This window comes from Humulus lupulus, chromosome 7 (assembly GCF_963169125.1).
Source record: "Humulus lupulus chromosome 7, drHumLupu1.1, whole genome shotgun sequence".
NCBI lineage: Eukaryota > Viridiplantae > Streptophyta > Magnoliopsida > Rosales > Cannabaceae > Humulus > Humulus lupulus.
In genome coordinates this window covers 2,832,798-2,848,675 of record NC_084799.1, presented here as the reverse complement: position 1 = coordinate 2,848,675, position 15,878 = coordinate 2,832,798, and the positions used below count along the sequence as shown (strand labels likewise).

The 15,878-nt window shown below is 33.2% G+C and overlaps 1 protein-coding gene across 1 annotated transcript; it reads right to left on the bottom strand.

Annotated features, from left to right (window-relative positions):
- Window positions 1–552: 552 nt before the first annotated feature.
- On the bottom strand, window positions 553–4,159 carry LOC133789664 (histone H3-like centromeric protein CENH3). Its single transcript, XM_062227444.1, has 2 exons — window positions 3,675–4,159; window positions 553–1,113 (listed from the first exon to the last, which is right to left on the bottom strand). Exons 1-2 carry the CDS (start codon window positions 4,080–4,082, stop codon window positions 694–696), a joined length of 828 nt encoding a protein of 275 aa, XP_062083428.1. The 5' UTR covers window positions 4,083–4,159; the 3' UTR covers window positions 553–693.
- Between the last annotated feature and the right edge of the window lie 11,719 nt (window positions 4,160–15,878).

Here is a 15,878-nt window from a genome sequence, read left to right as displayed (position 1 = left end):
GAGCAACTAAAGCCAATGTGCCTATAAATATATATATATTACTATATACAAAGTGGTGATGCTTTTGAGTTTAAGATTTGAAAGACCTTTGCCAATGGTGGCCCTTTATTTTGTCTTTTCCATTCAAAGAATCACTTGCAACTAAAAATATGGTCTCAGTTTTCAACTACATGTATAAATATTTTGAGATATTTTATATTTACAGTTTTCAAGGCTCCGGATTAATAATTTGTGGTGCCTAAAACTAAGTTTATGATGTTGTGGCTGAAATTATTTGACAACTAAAAGGAATTGTCGATGAATTGCTCCTTAAAATTTGAAGTTAATAGAATAATGATCATGAGCTTGAAATTGAAACCAGCATCTTCGTATGTTCATATCCCCAAATTGCTACATTCCAAGGCAGGAATTTCTTTGTTAAATCAAAGATCTTAAAAATCGAAAACAAACAAACATAATCTAAACTATTTTAGGTAGGACTACAAAACAATTTCTCAATCATCATGACCGAAATTAATTTACGAAAATCAAATATTGTACCGAAGCAAAAGATAGAGGCAATGACTACTCGTTTTCATTACTAAGAACAACAATCTTTGACAATTAAGAGAAGATAATCCAGCGAACCACTGAAGCACCACATCATTATACAAAGAAGAAATTACAGAGAGGAAACGTCATCAGCTACAAACCCTAAGCCCTCTCTCCTCTAATCCTACGAGCCAACTGAATATCCTTGGGCATGATGGTAACCCTCTTGGCGTGGATCGCGCAGAGGTTGGTGTCTTCGAAGAGACCAACCAGGTAAGCCTCGGCGGCCTCTTGAAGAGCAGACACAGCGCTGGACTGGAATCGAAGATCGGTCTTGAAGTCCTGAGCGATTTCCCTCACCAATCTCTGGAATGGGAGCTTACGGATCAAAAGCTCGGTACTCTTCTGGTACTTCCTGATCTCTCTCAAGGCCACAGTTCCGGGCCTGAAACGATGTGGCTTCTTCACTCCTCCGGTGGCCGGAGCTGACTTCCTTGCCGCCTTGGTCGCCAGCTGCTTCCTTGGAGCCTTTCCTCCGGTCGACTTTCTAGCTGTTTGCTTGGTACGAGCCATTTTGAAGATCTAGTAGAAAGAGAGGAGTTCTTGTTTGTTTCTCAGGAAGATATTGATAATCAGAAAGCGAAAATTGAGTGATGGAAAGTGTGAGATTTGAGTTAGTATTTATAGTTGGCGGGGAATGAGAGAGAAGCGGGAGTGCGTGTTTTGAGGATGAATATGGAGCGTTGATTTATTCTTAACCAACGGTGTAGATTCAATTTAGTGTAACGATACGGATCGCGATCCGTGTGTAAAATTATTAACGAATGACACCTTTTCGTTTTGGCACGTACCTTAGTGGTGGTAAAATATGAAATTGGCGGTACTTCAAATTTTGGTTTCGGAAAGTTAAAAAACAATTATATAAGTTCAAAAAAAAAGTGGGAATATGAATAAATACATTGGAAATATACAAATTTTGAAGAAAAAAAAAATCTGTATATTTTCTTTAATCAAATATGGCATTAATCAAATTTGTAAATGGTTGTTTTATTAAAGATATGTGAGAAAAAAAATAATCTATATATTTTCTTTAAGTTTTATTATAGGCATTTTATAATATTTTATTTTCTTAAATATATTTATAATGCTTTGAATTATTATAAAATTATATTAAATTTAACTTCTCTATTTTTAAAATATGTTCTCTCAAACCTTTTAATCCAAATAAAATTAGGTAATTATTTCTAATTTATTATTTTTCTTTCCTAATTTATAAATGAGTTCAATTGTAATTATAACATATTAATTGAAATTTTCAAAAATATGCTAAATTCTTGCACAATTGTAATAACATTTATTTTTGTTTTTTTTCACAAAAAATTTACAGCAACTCTTTGTTCCAAACACATAATACTATTTTAAACATTGTTTTTTATTAACTTACAGCAAAAAAATGTTGAAAGAGTGTTGAAATTTGTTCATTAAATAAGATAGTTGTGGTGATTAAATTCATCAAACAATGAAAAACTTAAGTGCGAAGAATGCATAGATATAGAGTTTTGTGCTCTAATCTATTCTACTTCACGGAAAAATAGTCAATATTGTCTTATTGAACAATAGCAATATTACAACAATGGAGATTCACTCCTTAGAGCATCAGCACTGCAAGCAACTCTTTGTATTGCCAAAAGTATATAAATCATATTAAAATATTATTAATTTTTCAAAAACAAAATAGGCAACGTTGCCTTACAGTGGCTACTTCTCTGGCCACAACAAATAAAAATCTCACTTGATAATGTCATGTTGGCATTTTATCTAACAAATATGGTCAAGTCACTTCTGTGGCTACCAACGTTGTAGATGCTCTTATAAGTCTCTAGTTCCAAGTTAAGAAACTCAAATATACATAACAAAACTCTTTCTATCGTAAAAAAACATAAGAGCAACTTTAATAGTAGCATTATTTTTAGTTGCCAAAGTATATAAAATATAAAAAAATAATAGTTTTTTTTTTAAATAAAAAGCAACGTTGTTTGACAATGATAACGTTATCAATACCTATCACAATATTTAAAACTCTTTACTAATTACTATTGCGGGGAAACTAAAGTGAATGCTATATATAGCTGACCAAATACCACATGAATAGGCCAACTAACTTAACTAACCAAAGCTATTTAAATTAAAATAAAATAACAATGAGCAAAGTTGGAAATGAACTTAAGAAACTTAATCAACCACCACAATATTCTTCTTCTATCAGTCAGAAATAAAATAATTAATTATCAAATTAATAAATGTTACAAATTCAAATTTGAAACAATTATTAAATTAGTGGCTCCCTAAAATAGTGTTTGTGAAGATGACAAGTTGTTGCTTGGAGGCAATTGGCTTCAGTTTCATCAGTCGAAGTTGGATATGGTGTTTTATAGACACAAGACTTGTTATCACAGAAAATAATGCTCAAGATTTGGCAATTATTAGTTGAATATTTTTTTTAAAAGCCATGAAATTAGAGAATCTAACTATGCATTTATATTTATCTGAAATAATTCAACGTTTAATTAAAAGGGCAATAATCAAATAATATTTGGCTAACTTAAGTTTCCATAAGCTCTTTTTTATACTTTTCACAAAACAATATTAAAAAAAAATTAATAATATAAAATCAATTTTAAAATAATAATAATAATAATTCACTAAAAATATATCTTTAATGATCTTTATATAATAATTTGCCAAACGAAGCCTTGTCTACTAACAAACAAGTGTTCCCAATCAAAAGACATTATGGCTTCAAAATTAAAATTTGGCTTCAAAATTGCCAGATCTCAACTGTCAAACTAAAACACAATCAAAAAGAAACCAAAAGGTTCAGAGCTATGGCGTTTTGCTGTTCCAGATTTGGCTTTAAATTAGGTTAATGAATCAAGAAATGCATATATTCTACCGCAACACAAGATTGAATCAATGATTACTCATATTTCATTACTAAAACTAACACTGAATACAAGAGACTTTGAAAATTAAAAGAACATTATCCGATTGGCGATTGGATTCCCACACAATTTTACAAAAATCCAATGTTAGAAAACAAGAAAATGCGGAGTAGAAATGGCATCGATCAGCTGCAAACCCTAAGCTCTCTCGCCTCTAATCCTACGAGCCAACTGAATATCCTTGGGCATGATGGTGACCCTCTTGGCGTGAATCGCGCAGAGGTTGGTGTCTTCGAAGACACCAACCAGGTAAGCCTCGGCAGCCTCTTGAAGAGCAGACACAGCGCTGGACTGGAATCGAAGATCAGTCTTGAAATCCTGAGCGATTTCCCTCACCAATCTCTGGAATGGAAGCTTTCGGATCAATAGCTCGGTACTCTTCTGGTACTTCCTGATCTCTCTCAAAGCCACTGTTCCGGGCCTGAAACGATGTGGCTTCTTCACTCCTCCGGTGGCCGGAGCTGACTTCCTTGCCGCCTTGGTCGCCAGCTGCTTCCTTGGAGCCTTTCCTCCGGTGGATTTTCTTGCTGTCTGCTTGGTACGAGCCATTTCGAAGATCTAGTTGAAAGAGAGAAGTGCTTGTTTGTTTCTCGGGAAAATATTGGCAAATGTGAAGAGATAATCGAATGATGGGAAATGTTAGTCTGAGTTGGTTATTTATAGTGGGGCGTGAAATGAGAAGCGTGATTCCGTGTTATGAGGATGAATTTGGAACGTTGATTTATTCTCAACCAACGGTCTAGATTTAATTTAGTGTCATGGTGCGGATCGCGATCCGTGTGTGGAATTATTGACGAATAAGAATCTTTTGTTTTGGCGCGTACTTTAGTTGTGGCTGTTCTTCAAATTTTGGTTTCTGAAACTAAAAAATTTAATTTTGGATGAATAAGGGGAAAAAACTCAAGGAAAGTACATTTAAATATTTAGTACTGATATTTATTTCAACAAATAAATAAAAATTTGGAAAATATAAATATAGAGAGACAAAAAAATTGTAAATGGATGTTTTATATGTTACTATATAATCTCTTAGATTTGTTTGGATCTCACTAGCAATATTGCTAGTGGAAAAAAAAATCTTAGACATTTTATATTCTTAAATATATTTATAACTGTTTTAATTTATATATAAATATATTAAGTTTAACTTTTATTTTTTTAAATATATTCTCTCAGTTTTTTAATCTAAATAAAAAGGAATAAAACTATATATAATTTATTTATTTATTTCATAAAATAAGTTAAAAATTGTGTCAAAGTTAGGGCATGTTATAAGTTATACTAATTTTGGCAAAGAATATAACATATGTCAAATAATTATAATATTGTCTTTAATAATTAATGAAAGACAATAACAAATTAATTATTTTATGTGTCAAACATGTAAAATTCTTGCACAATCGTAATTACTTTTTATTTTATCTATTTTTTGGATAAAAAATTTAAAGGTCTCTTGTAATTTTTTTTTAATAAGATAGTGTTCTTGTATCCATTAGAAGTAAAATAATTAATTATCATATTAATTAATATTATAAGGGTAGGTAACCATTTGGTACCCTGTGTTTTTGCAAAGTATCATTTTTGTAATGCCCCGATTTCCCCGATATGTTTAACTGCGTGAATAGTAGGCCGGGAGGGCCATACTTGCTTAATTATGTTATTAATTGATAAAATGCATGTATATGTTGATTATATTATAATATGATGTGAAATGCATGCATGTGAGTCCATATTTTTAATTACAGGGGTGTGATGGTAACTTGGCCATTGAGGGTAAATTGTTTATTTGGATGCATGTTGGTGATATGTCTCAAGGCCACATTATAATGTGGATTTGTTCGAGCTATTTGGCATGAGACGATCTCTAAGTGTTAAAGTAGCGGTTTAGTCATAACGGGATTAAGTTCGAGGCTCGGGGTGAGTCTCGGGATGTTTTAATGATTAGAGCGTTGCCGGGAGTAAAAAGGGTAACGAGACATGAATTATTGGTGTTTGGGGATTTTGAGAATAACGTGAATTGGGAAGCGTTAATTATGATTAACGGTATAGGTTCGAAAGTACCAACTTTGCCCTTGGGAAGGCTTTATAAACTCTTAAAGACCTAGGGGTATTTTAGTCATTTGAGTTTGGATTTATATGGCTTTGGATGGTTGTAGAAAGAACAGAGCAAAAACAGGGTTTCTCTTTCTTCTTCCCGTACATCATTCTCCTTCATCTTTCCTTTGGTGTTTTTGAGCTCAAAGTGGGGTTTTAAGCTAGGAAATCCAAGGGCTGGGTTTGTGGACTTGGTACAGCCATTGAAAAAGGTTCAAATTTGGATTTGAGGTGAGTTTTAGTCATTGGTTTCTTGTTGTGCTCTGTTTTTCCTTTAGTTTTTCAGCTTATGGATTCTTGTTGATAGTTGGATTTGAAGAGGTTTTGATTGAAGTTTAGCTTAGGTTTTGATGAGGGTGAGTTATGGGTGATGTTTAGAGGTTAAATTGAGTTTTTGGAGGAGGTTTTGAGCTAGTTAGAGGGCTTGGTTCCAAGGGAAAACGCAGGAGAAAGTTTGGTGGTGCGTGCTGTCATTTTGGCTGGTCTGGGCTGGGCACCGCGGCCCTTGGCGTCTGGCAGAGAAGGCTGCCTCTGTTAGAGGGGCGCGCCGCGGCGCAGCTGGGGAGGGCTGCGGCCCTTAGGGCAATTTTGGCCAGAATGGGGTTTTTAGCTTGGGGATTCAAGCCTAAGGCCTCGGGGTCGAACCTACTACCCGATTGAGTAGTATTTGATGTCTCGGAGGTTAGGTTTTGGTTTGGAAACCTTTTATTATTCATTTTATTGATGGAATCCCATAATTGGTTATGACCAGGTTACCGCTAAAGGACCAAAAGGTTGATCGTTCTCAGGGGTCGTTCTTTTATTCATTCTAGCTCGAACCAGAGGTAAGGAAACTGTACCCCAAGTGTGACATGCATGGAAATTCATGAGGCATGTTGGTTGTGTAAATATGGACACGGATTGAATATAGAATGTTTAGCATATGTTGCTCACTTGTGCATGGTACTGATTCATTAGTCAGATTTGGCAAAGGTGCTAGTATCAACTGTGAAGTTGTGACTTATTAGTCAGGTTCGGCAGTGGTACTGAGCACTGGTCACATTGCGCTGACTCATTAGTCAGGACGGCCTTAGCGTGTTAACGCAAGCCAACAAAGATTAGATCTAATCGACTATCAGGATTGAATGACTCAAAGAGCATTAATGCCAGACCGACCTCGAAGGTCAATGAATGAAATAAGCGCTTGGAGGCTAGTGGCTTACCTAGCAGCCACTCTTCCACTTGAAACAGTGACATACTTGTCAGTCACTCAGTATGGTTTATCAGAACCTATTGAAGGCTAGTGGCTTACCTAGCAGACACTCTTCCATTTAAATTAGTGACTTGCTTGTCAGTCACTCAGTATGGTTTATCAGGACCTCAAGTGATATTCACTCATTTGTTTGAAAGCTTTATGCTCAGTGTGATTATAATGATAATCGTTTGATAATGTTTACATATAATGTTATGTTTTCTTGCTGGGCTTTGGCTCATGGGTGCTATGTGGTGCAAGTAAGGGAAAAGAAAAGCTCACCTAGCCTTGAGTGGAGAGCTTAGGTGGTGATGTGTACATATGCGGCCGCTTGACCACCACAGCCAAGGAGTTCTCAGAGGAACTAGGGGGTTCACCCTATTTTTGCCGCTTAGGTCGGCGGGATTGTAAATTTAAAACAGTAATGACCATTTTGTACTGAGAACATCCTGTGAATGTTTTGATTAGCTCTACAGAGCATTTTGCAATGAAAATATCCATTTCCTTTTTATGAGTTGTATACCTTAACCTGTTAATTACACTTAGAGCACGTTTTTTACCAAAGGACTCGGGTAGCGAGTCAAATTTCCGGTCCACCGTTCACCGTAACTGTTCTGGGGTAACTAGGGCGTTACAATTTTGGTACCCTCTGTTTTCAATAATGCTTATATGATACCCTGTATTTTAAAATCGTACATATTTGGTACCCTAAACTCAAATTTAATTAATAAAATTTTACCAAATTAATCGAACTGTTGTCAATTATGTAAGTTACAAATTTGAATTTAATTACTTAATTACATATAACTGATAACAGTTTTATCATATTGACAAAAATTTATCTATCAAATCTGAGTTTAGGGTACCAAATATATATGATTTTAAAATACAGGGTACCATATGAGCATTATTAAAAACAGAAGGTACCAAAATGATATTTTGCAAAAATATAGGGTATCAAATGAGTAAATTCCCATATTATAAATTCAAACATGTACAAATTATTAAATTAATGCTAAGGGAGGGGTCGGTCATTGTACGTTTGGAGGAGTCTTTTATGGGGTTGGAAATATGAAAGGGTATAGATGGAGAATAAGTTATGGTGAAGATGTTCGAATATTAGATTACCCTTGTGGTTCTCAAGATCGGGATGTTAGGTTTTAGGCCCTTATAAAACCATATTTATGATGTAACACTTTTTATAATCAATAAAGATGTAGAAGTCGTTTTGTTTATCAATTGTATTGCTTGTTTATTTTATTATATGATTATTTGCTTAATACACAAACATATATAAAATCATGAACAAATTAATAGTTACACTTACAGTGACTAGGTTGTGATAGATTATAAATATAAGTATGTGTTTAAATAGATATTTCTAAAATTAAATCAGTGCATAGGATATTCATTGATTTATTAATTTAAGATATGATCTACTTACACACTATGTGCGATTTCTTGTCCATGACATTAGCCAAGTAGAAAATATCGAAAGTATTTTGTTACATTGGACTAGAACCAACACTGATTATTGATAGATAAATATGTATCATTATTGTCGAATCTAATCAGAGTCACAATGTTGATTATAAGTCAAGTTGATCTAAGTCCTAAGTGATAATATTTCTATTAATTATATTATGTGAATCTCTTAATTTTTTCATTAAAAGTTTACCCTATGACATAGCATATACGTACATCTTAGAGGTTCATTAATGTAATTGAATGAGATTATGTATCATAAATATGAATTCTATAACTTCTATATGAGAAGTGAAAAGACGACTTCCTTAATAGCTTAGTCCACATGGTTTTTCATTTCATTCTTTTGGTAAGTGAAAAGAAAAAGGAAACATATACACTCTGCACCTTGCTTGGCTGTCTATCACACTATCTTTCTCCCTTTGAAATTATGTCTTATGTGTTGGGAACTTAGCCACACTTTGTTAGACTTGATTTAGAAATTGGTTTGGAAGACTTTAGTATCATTCTAAGCAGTTTATCGTAGAGCAGGGTGTGGCCCTATTGTGTTGTATTGCAGGGCATAGCCCTATTGTCTATATTGCAGGGGTGTGGCCCTAATGTTTGTGTATAATAAATGTTTAAATATTTGTTGATATTATGCTATATGATGCATGTGTTGTGAGTGAACGGCGAAGGCCGGGAACGGCGAAGGTCAAGAACGGCAGGAAGCCAAGTACGGCAAGGGGCCGGGTTCAGCGTTGAGCACGCTGAGTGCAGGCCGCTAGGGCGAGACACTCTTAGTGGAGCCACCCTCTCGGTGAAGACCGCGGACCCAGGGCCTGGTAAAGCGCCTGAGAGGGCGTTTGTCGCTATGTGTTTAGCCCGTTGGCTATTTTGTTGTACTCTGTGGATTGTTATATATGTTATATGTTTTGTGTTGAGTTTTCTTACTGGGCTTTGGCTTACGGGTGCTCTATGGTGCAGGTAAGGGCAAAGAGAAAGTCGACCAACCATAAGTACGAAAAGCGTGGAGCGACAGGATTGTGTTTGGGAAGATGTATTGTATTGGTTGTTTTGTCGCCTAAGTCGACCTTAGTTGTATTTTTGTGTTGTAAAGTATTTTCTAAACAGCATTTTGGAATCCCATCTGTATAACTTTTCCAACATTTCAATGAATGTCCAAATTTTATAATTAATGTTGTTAAACGAGTTTTGTTTCGATTTAATTACACTTTTAACCTAAAACATCAATTAGCGAGCTAATGCACATTTTTAATTCACTTAGTAACGACTCTAAAAAATAGGGCGTTACAATACCCTTAATTAAAAATCTCTATTTTTCACATTTTTGAACATATCCTACGGCCGCAGGATGGCATTCCTGCAGCTTTTGCTCTGAAATGCTCGTTTTGTCATTTTTTCGTCTTTTTGTCAGGATTTCCACCTACTTTACATACCAAAACCTCCAACTCCTTCGACACTTGAAAACACACCAAAACAAGCGTAAAATAGAACAAAACAAACCTAAACACCTAAAACTCTACCTAAAAACACACGAATAAAAGAGTCTAAAACTTGTTTATCAACCACCTAAACCTCTTCTGTTCTGCATGCATTGTCTTTGTTCACTACCACCTAAACCTCTTTTCTACACATGTTCTCAACATACAATAAACAAAATTATATATAAAATTTAACAATTATAATAAAAAATATATTGAAAAAAGATATTAACTTTTCTTTTGGGTCAAATTGTATTAAAAAAAATCTAGAGTACTAGGCCTATATATAATATATAGGCTTAGTTAAAAAAACCATCTAAAAAAATGTGGGATAAAACCACACTCTTCAATCTTTTATAATATTTCTTAGGTACTGATATTATGATGATGCCCCAAGGCACGATCTTCTCCTTATTATTAATATTATATTGTAATGTAACATAAGCAAATTATCATCCTTCCGCAAAAGAATTAGAATCATGATCACTTATGTCGATATTTTCAGCCTAATCTTCATCACCAATAATGAATCTTCTTATTCTTATCCAAATGTTTGGATGCCAAAACCATATTAAAGTTGAAGCCATATGGAAACTTTATAAAACATCACCTTTATGAATTTTGGAGTAGCCCTTCAAGTTCTTTGTGTTATATTATTTCATATGATGTAATGTTATATTAAATAATGTGACAAAATATGATTTGTCATATGATAAACGAGTTTTAGACTCGTTTATTTATTTTTTTTCAGGTAAAGTATTAGGTGTTTTGTTATATTTTACGCTTGTTTTTGTATGTTTTTAAGTGTAGAAGGGCTTAGGAGACTTAGGTGTGGAAACATGGTGGAAAAATCGACAAAGGACAAATATTGATGGAAAACAGTGTTTCAGATGCCACTGCAAATGTATACATTTTTATTATAAATCAGAGTTTTAATACATAAAATGTACAAGTTTACAAATTTAAGAAATAGTAATGGAAAAATAGTGTTTAAAACATGATTTTATGTTATAAACGATATTAAAGAGAAAGAGAAACTTGAGTAGTCAAGTATTGGACTCAAATATCATATAATTTTAATTGGGGATTTTTATAAAATTAAGAAAGTTTTGTTAAATGACTTATTTGAAAATAATTTTAATATTTTGGGGTCCAAATATAATTTAAAAAAAAAGAAAGGCTTCAGCCTTATTTACTCGTAGCCTCTCTCTCTCTCCTCAAAAATTTTATTTTCTTTTTCTCTCATTCTCTTCCTCTTTCTTTCTCTCTCTTTTTCCTCTTTGTGTGCTATTGTTGCCGACGACGAACGACCACTTTCCGGCTGCCACATATAGTCATGCGCTGAACCGTTGGATTCAGAGGCCTTCGAACTATTGACCACGCGGGAATCTAGAGCTCACTCGCCGGTTAAGCACCTCAACCGGTCGATTTAAGTTCGGCCACCGCGCGATTTCAAAGTTGCAATTTGGCCACCTCGGGCATCCGTTTGCCGATCCATCACCACCATCGTGTTCCTCGTGTTATGGGCTTCAAAACCACCAACCCAAAACTTCATGTATTATGACTAAAGATGTTTTGAGTTATATTAGATGTGATACAATGCCCTGATTGAATACCATCAAACATGAATCATGAACATGAACATTGGCATTTCAGCATCGGCATGTATGCATGGCATGTACAGTTATGTGATACATTATTATGTGATATAAGACCATGTATATGAATATGAGAAAAGTTGTGAAATGCCTTGAAAAGTCTTATGTGAAGTTGAACATTTTAATGACAACAAGGCTTAAGCAAAGTGATAATAAGATGTTTAAAAAGGGTGCCACTGTTTCGATGAAGCAATTAAGTAAGTTCAGTAAAGAAGACGGAGGTCTATAAGACTTATAGTGGCTGCCCACTAGTGTGGGCTAGGTCAGAGTCGACCATTCATATATGTTTGCCATGTTCCCGTATTTCTCCTCCATTTATATGTGTAATAAGTATGGCAGTTATGGCAACTATGAAATGAGTGATACGATGAGCCCAGCTGCGATGATGGCATGAGATTTTATATTATATGTGTAACAAGCCCTGTAGGCATTGGCTAAATCGAACAGTGTGCACATAAGATAACGAGCCTATTACAATGTGAACGTAAAAAGAGAAAACGTACAAAAGTAATGTTTGAAATGTTAGGAGTGTGTCCTAAAAGCATGTAAAGACATTTGTTTTTTCTATGAATAAATAAATACAATGGTTTATTATTATTGTCATATTTAGATTGTTAATTATTGTTTGAATAATTTTGTAAATATCAGAAAAAATCCATATTCATTATTGAGGATGTGATCTTGTATTAGTACGAGAGAATTAAGGTCACGTGAATGAATAAAAATAGTCAACAACAACAAATTAAAGTTATGAAATTATTTAATTGGAGTTGTAAGTACGGTTTACTGAGTATCATAATGATACAAATAATCTAGATTCGGATTATTGATGTGATAAGACATCTCAGTAAAGGTGCTTTATATAATATGATTATATATGACGTGGACCGATATGAATTAAAGTCTTTATCCAAAAACCATTTAACAATAAAGACTTGTAATTCATATCATAACTGATGATCATTTATAGATCAACCTAAATCCTGAGTGTTCATGAACTCCTATTCATGTTTATTAAATCTTTTGATTCATTCGTTAAGGTCTCTTCAAAGAATGAGGCTAATGACTTTTGTTTTGGAGATTTAATATCATGGATGGCTGGGAACATGTATCAACAATACGGAATCTAATCTTTCCTAACGAATCGTATATTAGTTCCCTTAAGGGTTAATTCTGGAACTGAATGATTTTGAGTTCAAATCTATAATTAGATTATAGATTAATTATTCACTAGTGAATTAATGGGACTTAAGGAATAAGAAGTAAATTTGAAAGGTAAAATGGTAATTCTTCCATTCTAATTTATGAACTAATTAATTAGAGGGTTGAACTATTGTAAGATGGTTATATCAATGGACAACTTAGGAAAAAGATTTCTGTAAAAGTATATTTATAACATAAAGAGTGCAATTATGAATTTATAGTGGAGTAATATCAGAATTAATAAATTAACTATTATAATTAAAGAGTTTAATTATTTAGTTTCAATTTATTGGAGCTTAATGTTATAGGTCCATGGTCCCCGAAATGGCTCAAACAATCATTGTCAAAGGCAAATGCAAAAATGGGCAAAAATGACTTATGTGATAAGTAAAATATTCTTCTATGTATCAAACATAATTATTATTTAATTATGTGTAATTAATTAATTATTTGATTTAACAAAAAATATAATTAATTTTGAATTAATTTATTTTTGGGATTTTTGGTATTTAAATAATAATAAAAATTGGGAAAAATCACATGCCTGCACATGCATGTGCTACACGCATAAGAGATGGACTGAGTCTCTTGATTCCACAATTTTAGTTATTTAAATATTAAATAAATGATGAGATATTTTAATATGATTAAAATATTATTATTTAAACAAAAATCTGATAACTGATCAATTATTTTGAATTTGTTTAAAATAACAAATATTTTAATATATTGGATATTATTAAATATTGGATATCAGTTTTCACAGAACGTAAGTTTTCAGGGATAGAAAAATATCTAAGATTCTCTCAGAGAAAAGAGAACAGTGACAAAAACAAAGGTCATTGTTCTTCACAAAACCTAGGTCCAAACTTTATCAGATCTCATGTGTTGAGAACATCTGATAAATAGTTATTGCCTATTATTTGTATAGCGAGCCCACACTCGTTCTTTGTTTGCCTGAGAACATTTTGGAAGATCTTGGTGTGAGATCTCAAGGATTTAGCCAAACGAAAAGATAGCAGCAAGGAAGGACCTGACGTAATTTTTCTATTCTTGTCCTTGATTCAATATATATATGAGTGTGAAGAAGTAGATCTAGAAATCTTATGGGATTAATCTGACAATTTGATTGTTGTTCCACTGCGCATAATCTCTGATTTGATCAATAAAAACCAACATGAAAGTGCTTGATCAATAAATGAAATGTATAAATATTATAAGCCAGCATATGAGTATATGTGCACTTCAAACTCACGACATTCATGTGTATGTGTATGCATGAGATTTACTTACTGAGCGTTAGCTCATTATGTTATTTTCCAACATTTTTCCAGTTGTAGCTTTAGATGTTGAGCAACTTGTGGAGCACGGACTCGATAGCAATGCAATAGTGGTTTAGGGTTTTTCATACTGCTACATTAAACTTAAAGTATTCATACATGTAATCATTTCTATTAATAAGTTTATATAAAAGTTTAAAATTTGTATGTATTTCGTAGTATCATTTTATTTAATTCATTTGGTCAAGTGCCTAACATACTCGTAAACCATGGAATTACGGGTATGTGGCAGGCGTACCCTACCTTAGGGACGTCACAGCAAAAATATGATTTTGCGGCTGCAATTCCATAAAAGTTGGACATTTCCAGGGTATTCCTGCGACCAAAGGAATGACATCTTGCGACCGTAGGATATGTCCAGAAATGTGAAAACACACAGATTTAATGAAGGAAGTTTTGGTCATTTCATGTTTAAGAGAAACGCTAATCAGGTTTAAATCACGATTTTGGAGAGGAAAAGAGAGACTTTTTGCAGATCTAGATTGGGAAAAGAGTATTGGGATCATTTTGGAGAAGAGCTTGGATCAGCATAGAGTTCTTTTCTTTTCTTTTTATCCTTACTTTATGTTAATTTCTTGTTTATGGATTTCTTAATGATGAACATGCACTAATTTTATTTTCTAGGATTTTTAATGTAATCACTTTGATCTTTGTTATTTTCTATGAGAATTTCATGATTATTTATTCACTTATATTCTAAATTATTTGATGTGTTCTTAATGCTTATGAATGCTTGATCACCATTTGCATGATTTATGATTTTGATTCGAAATCTGAAAAGTGCGAATTGATTATGCTATGATTGAATAATCACAATTTTCATATTGGATGAAAATACCTATGAATTGTGTAGTTTTAGGATTATTGTGCTTAATTCCTTTTATGTGTTGGAATTTATCACATGAATATATAAAATTCACATGTTAATTGAGTTCTTTGTTTCTTGAAAAAGAATAAGAATCGTTTTTGTTAATCCGCTACTAGTTTAGGAAGAAGAATTGTGAAGTCTGATTAGCGAAATAATAAAGTGAAAAGTTGATGAAATTAAAATCCCTAGTTCTTTATCTTTGAAGTTTTTACAATTATTTGTTTTCTTTCATATATAGTGTTATTTTATGTTTATTGCTTTTGTTATTTTAATATTTTTGGAACCAATTTATTGTTGACCAAATAGAAATAGAAAAGTAATTTGTTAATAATTAGTAAATCAATCTCTGTGGGAACGTGTAGAGTCTAAGAACTTTACTTAGCTAATTATTTAGTAGTATTATAGTATGTATAGTATTATCTTTGTAACTGTGGATTTTTGGTTCAGACCGGGAATTATTTGGACACTCATAGTAGTACTTATAGATTTTCTAAGTTTAACCTATAGTTTAAGAATATTAATGTTAACCTAAGGTTTGATTATATGACTGATATTAAGAATAATATTTATTATACTATAAGGTTTAGATGAGGACCAATAAGATTTTAAGCACATGTTATGAATGGGTAATTAAGGATTAAGTATTTTGAGGATTAAATTTAATAAGGAGTAAAGTTTGAATGCAATAGGGTCAGTCAGCAGCTTTGAATACGTTGAGGGCTTAGTCAAGGCTGTTTACTCCATTCAAACTTAGCTAAAAATGTGTAATTTCGTGTTTAATTAATCAGCTTGTGCCGATATATCGCAGCACGTAGATACGGAAAACACGAGACGATGCACGACAGCCTCGGGCATACTGGCCCAGGCGATATATCGCCTACAGGGGCGATATATCGCCTCCTTCAGTGTATTTTCAAAAGTTTTTTAATTCTTTTCCTTTCAGCCATCCAACCTCTTGATAAGTTCAGCATCTTTTTGAACG

Bases quoted from the DNA above. Each gene is read 5' to 3' on its own strand.
- LOC133789664 (XM_062227444.1), bottom strand. From the start codon at position 4,082: ATGGCTCGTACCAAGCAGACAGCAAGAAAATCCACCGGAGGAAAGGCT. The intron at 1,114-3,674 runs TAGGGTTTGCAG...TCTTTCTACTAG, and splicing joins GGATTAGAGGCGAGAGAGCT to ATCTTCAAAATGGCTCGTAC.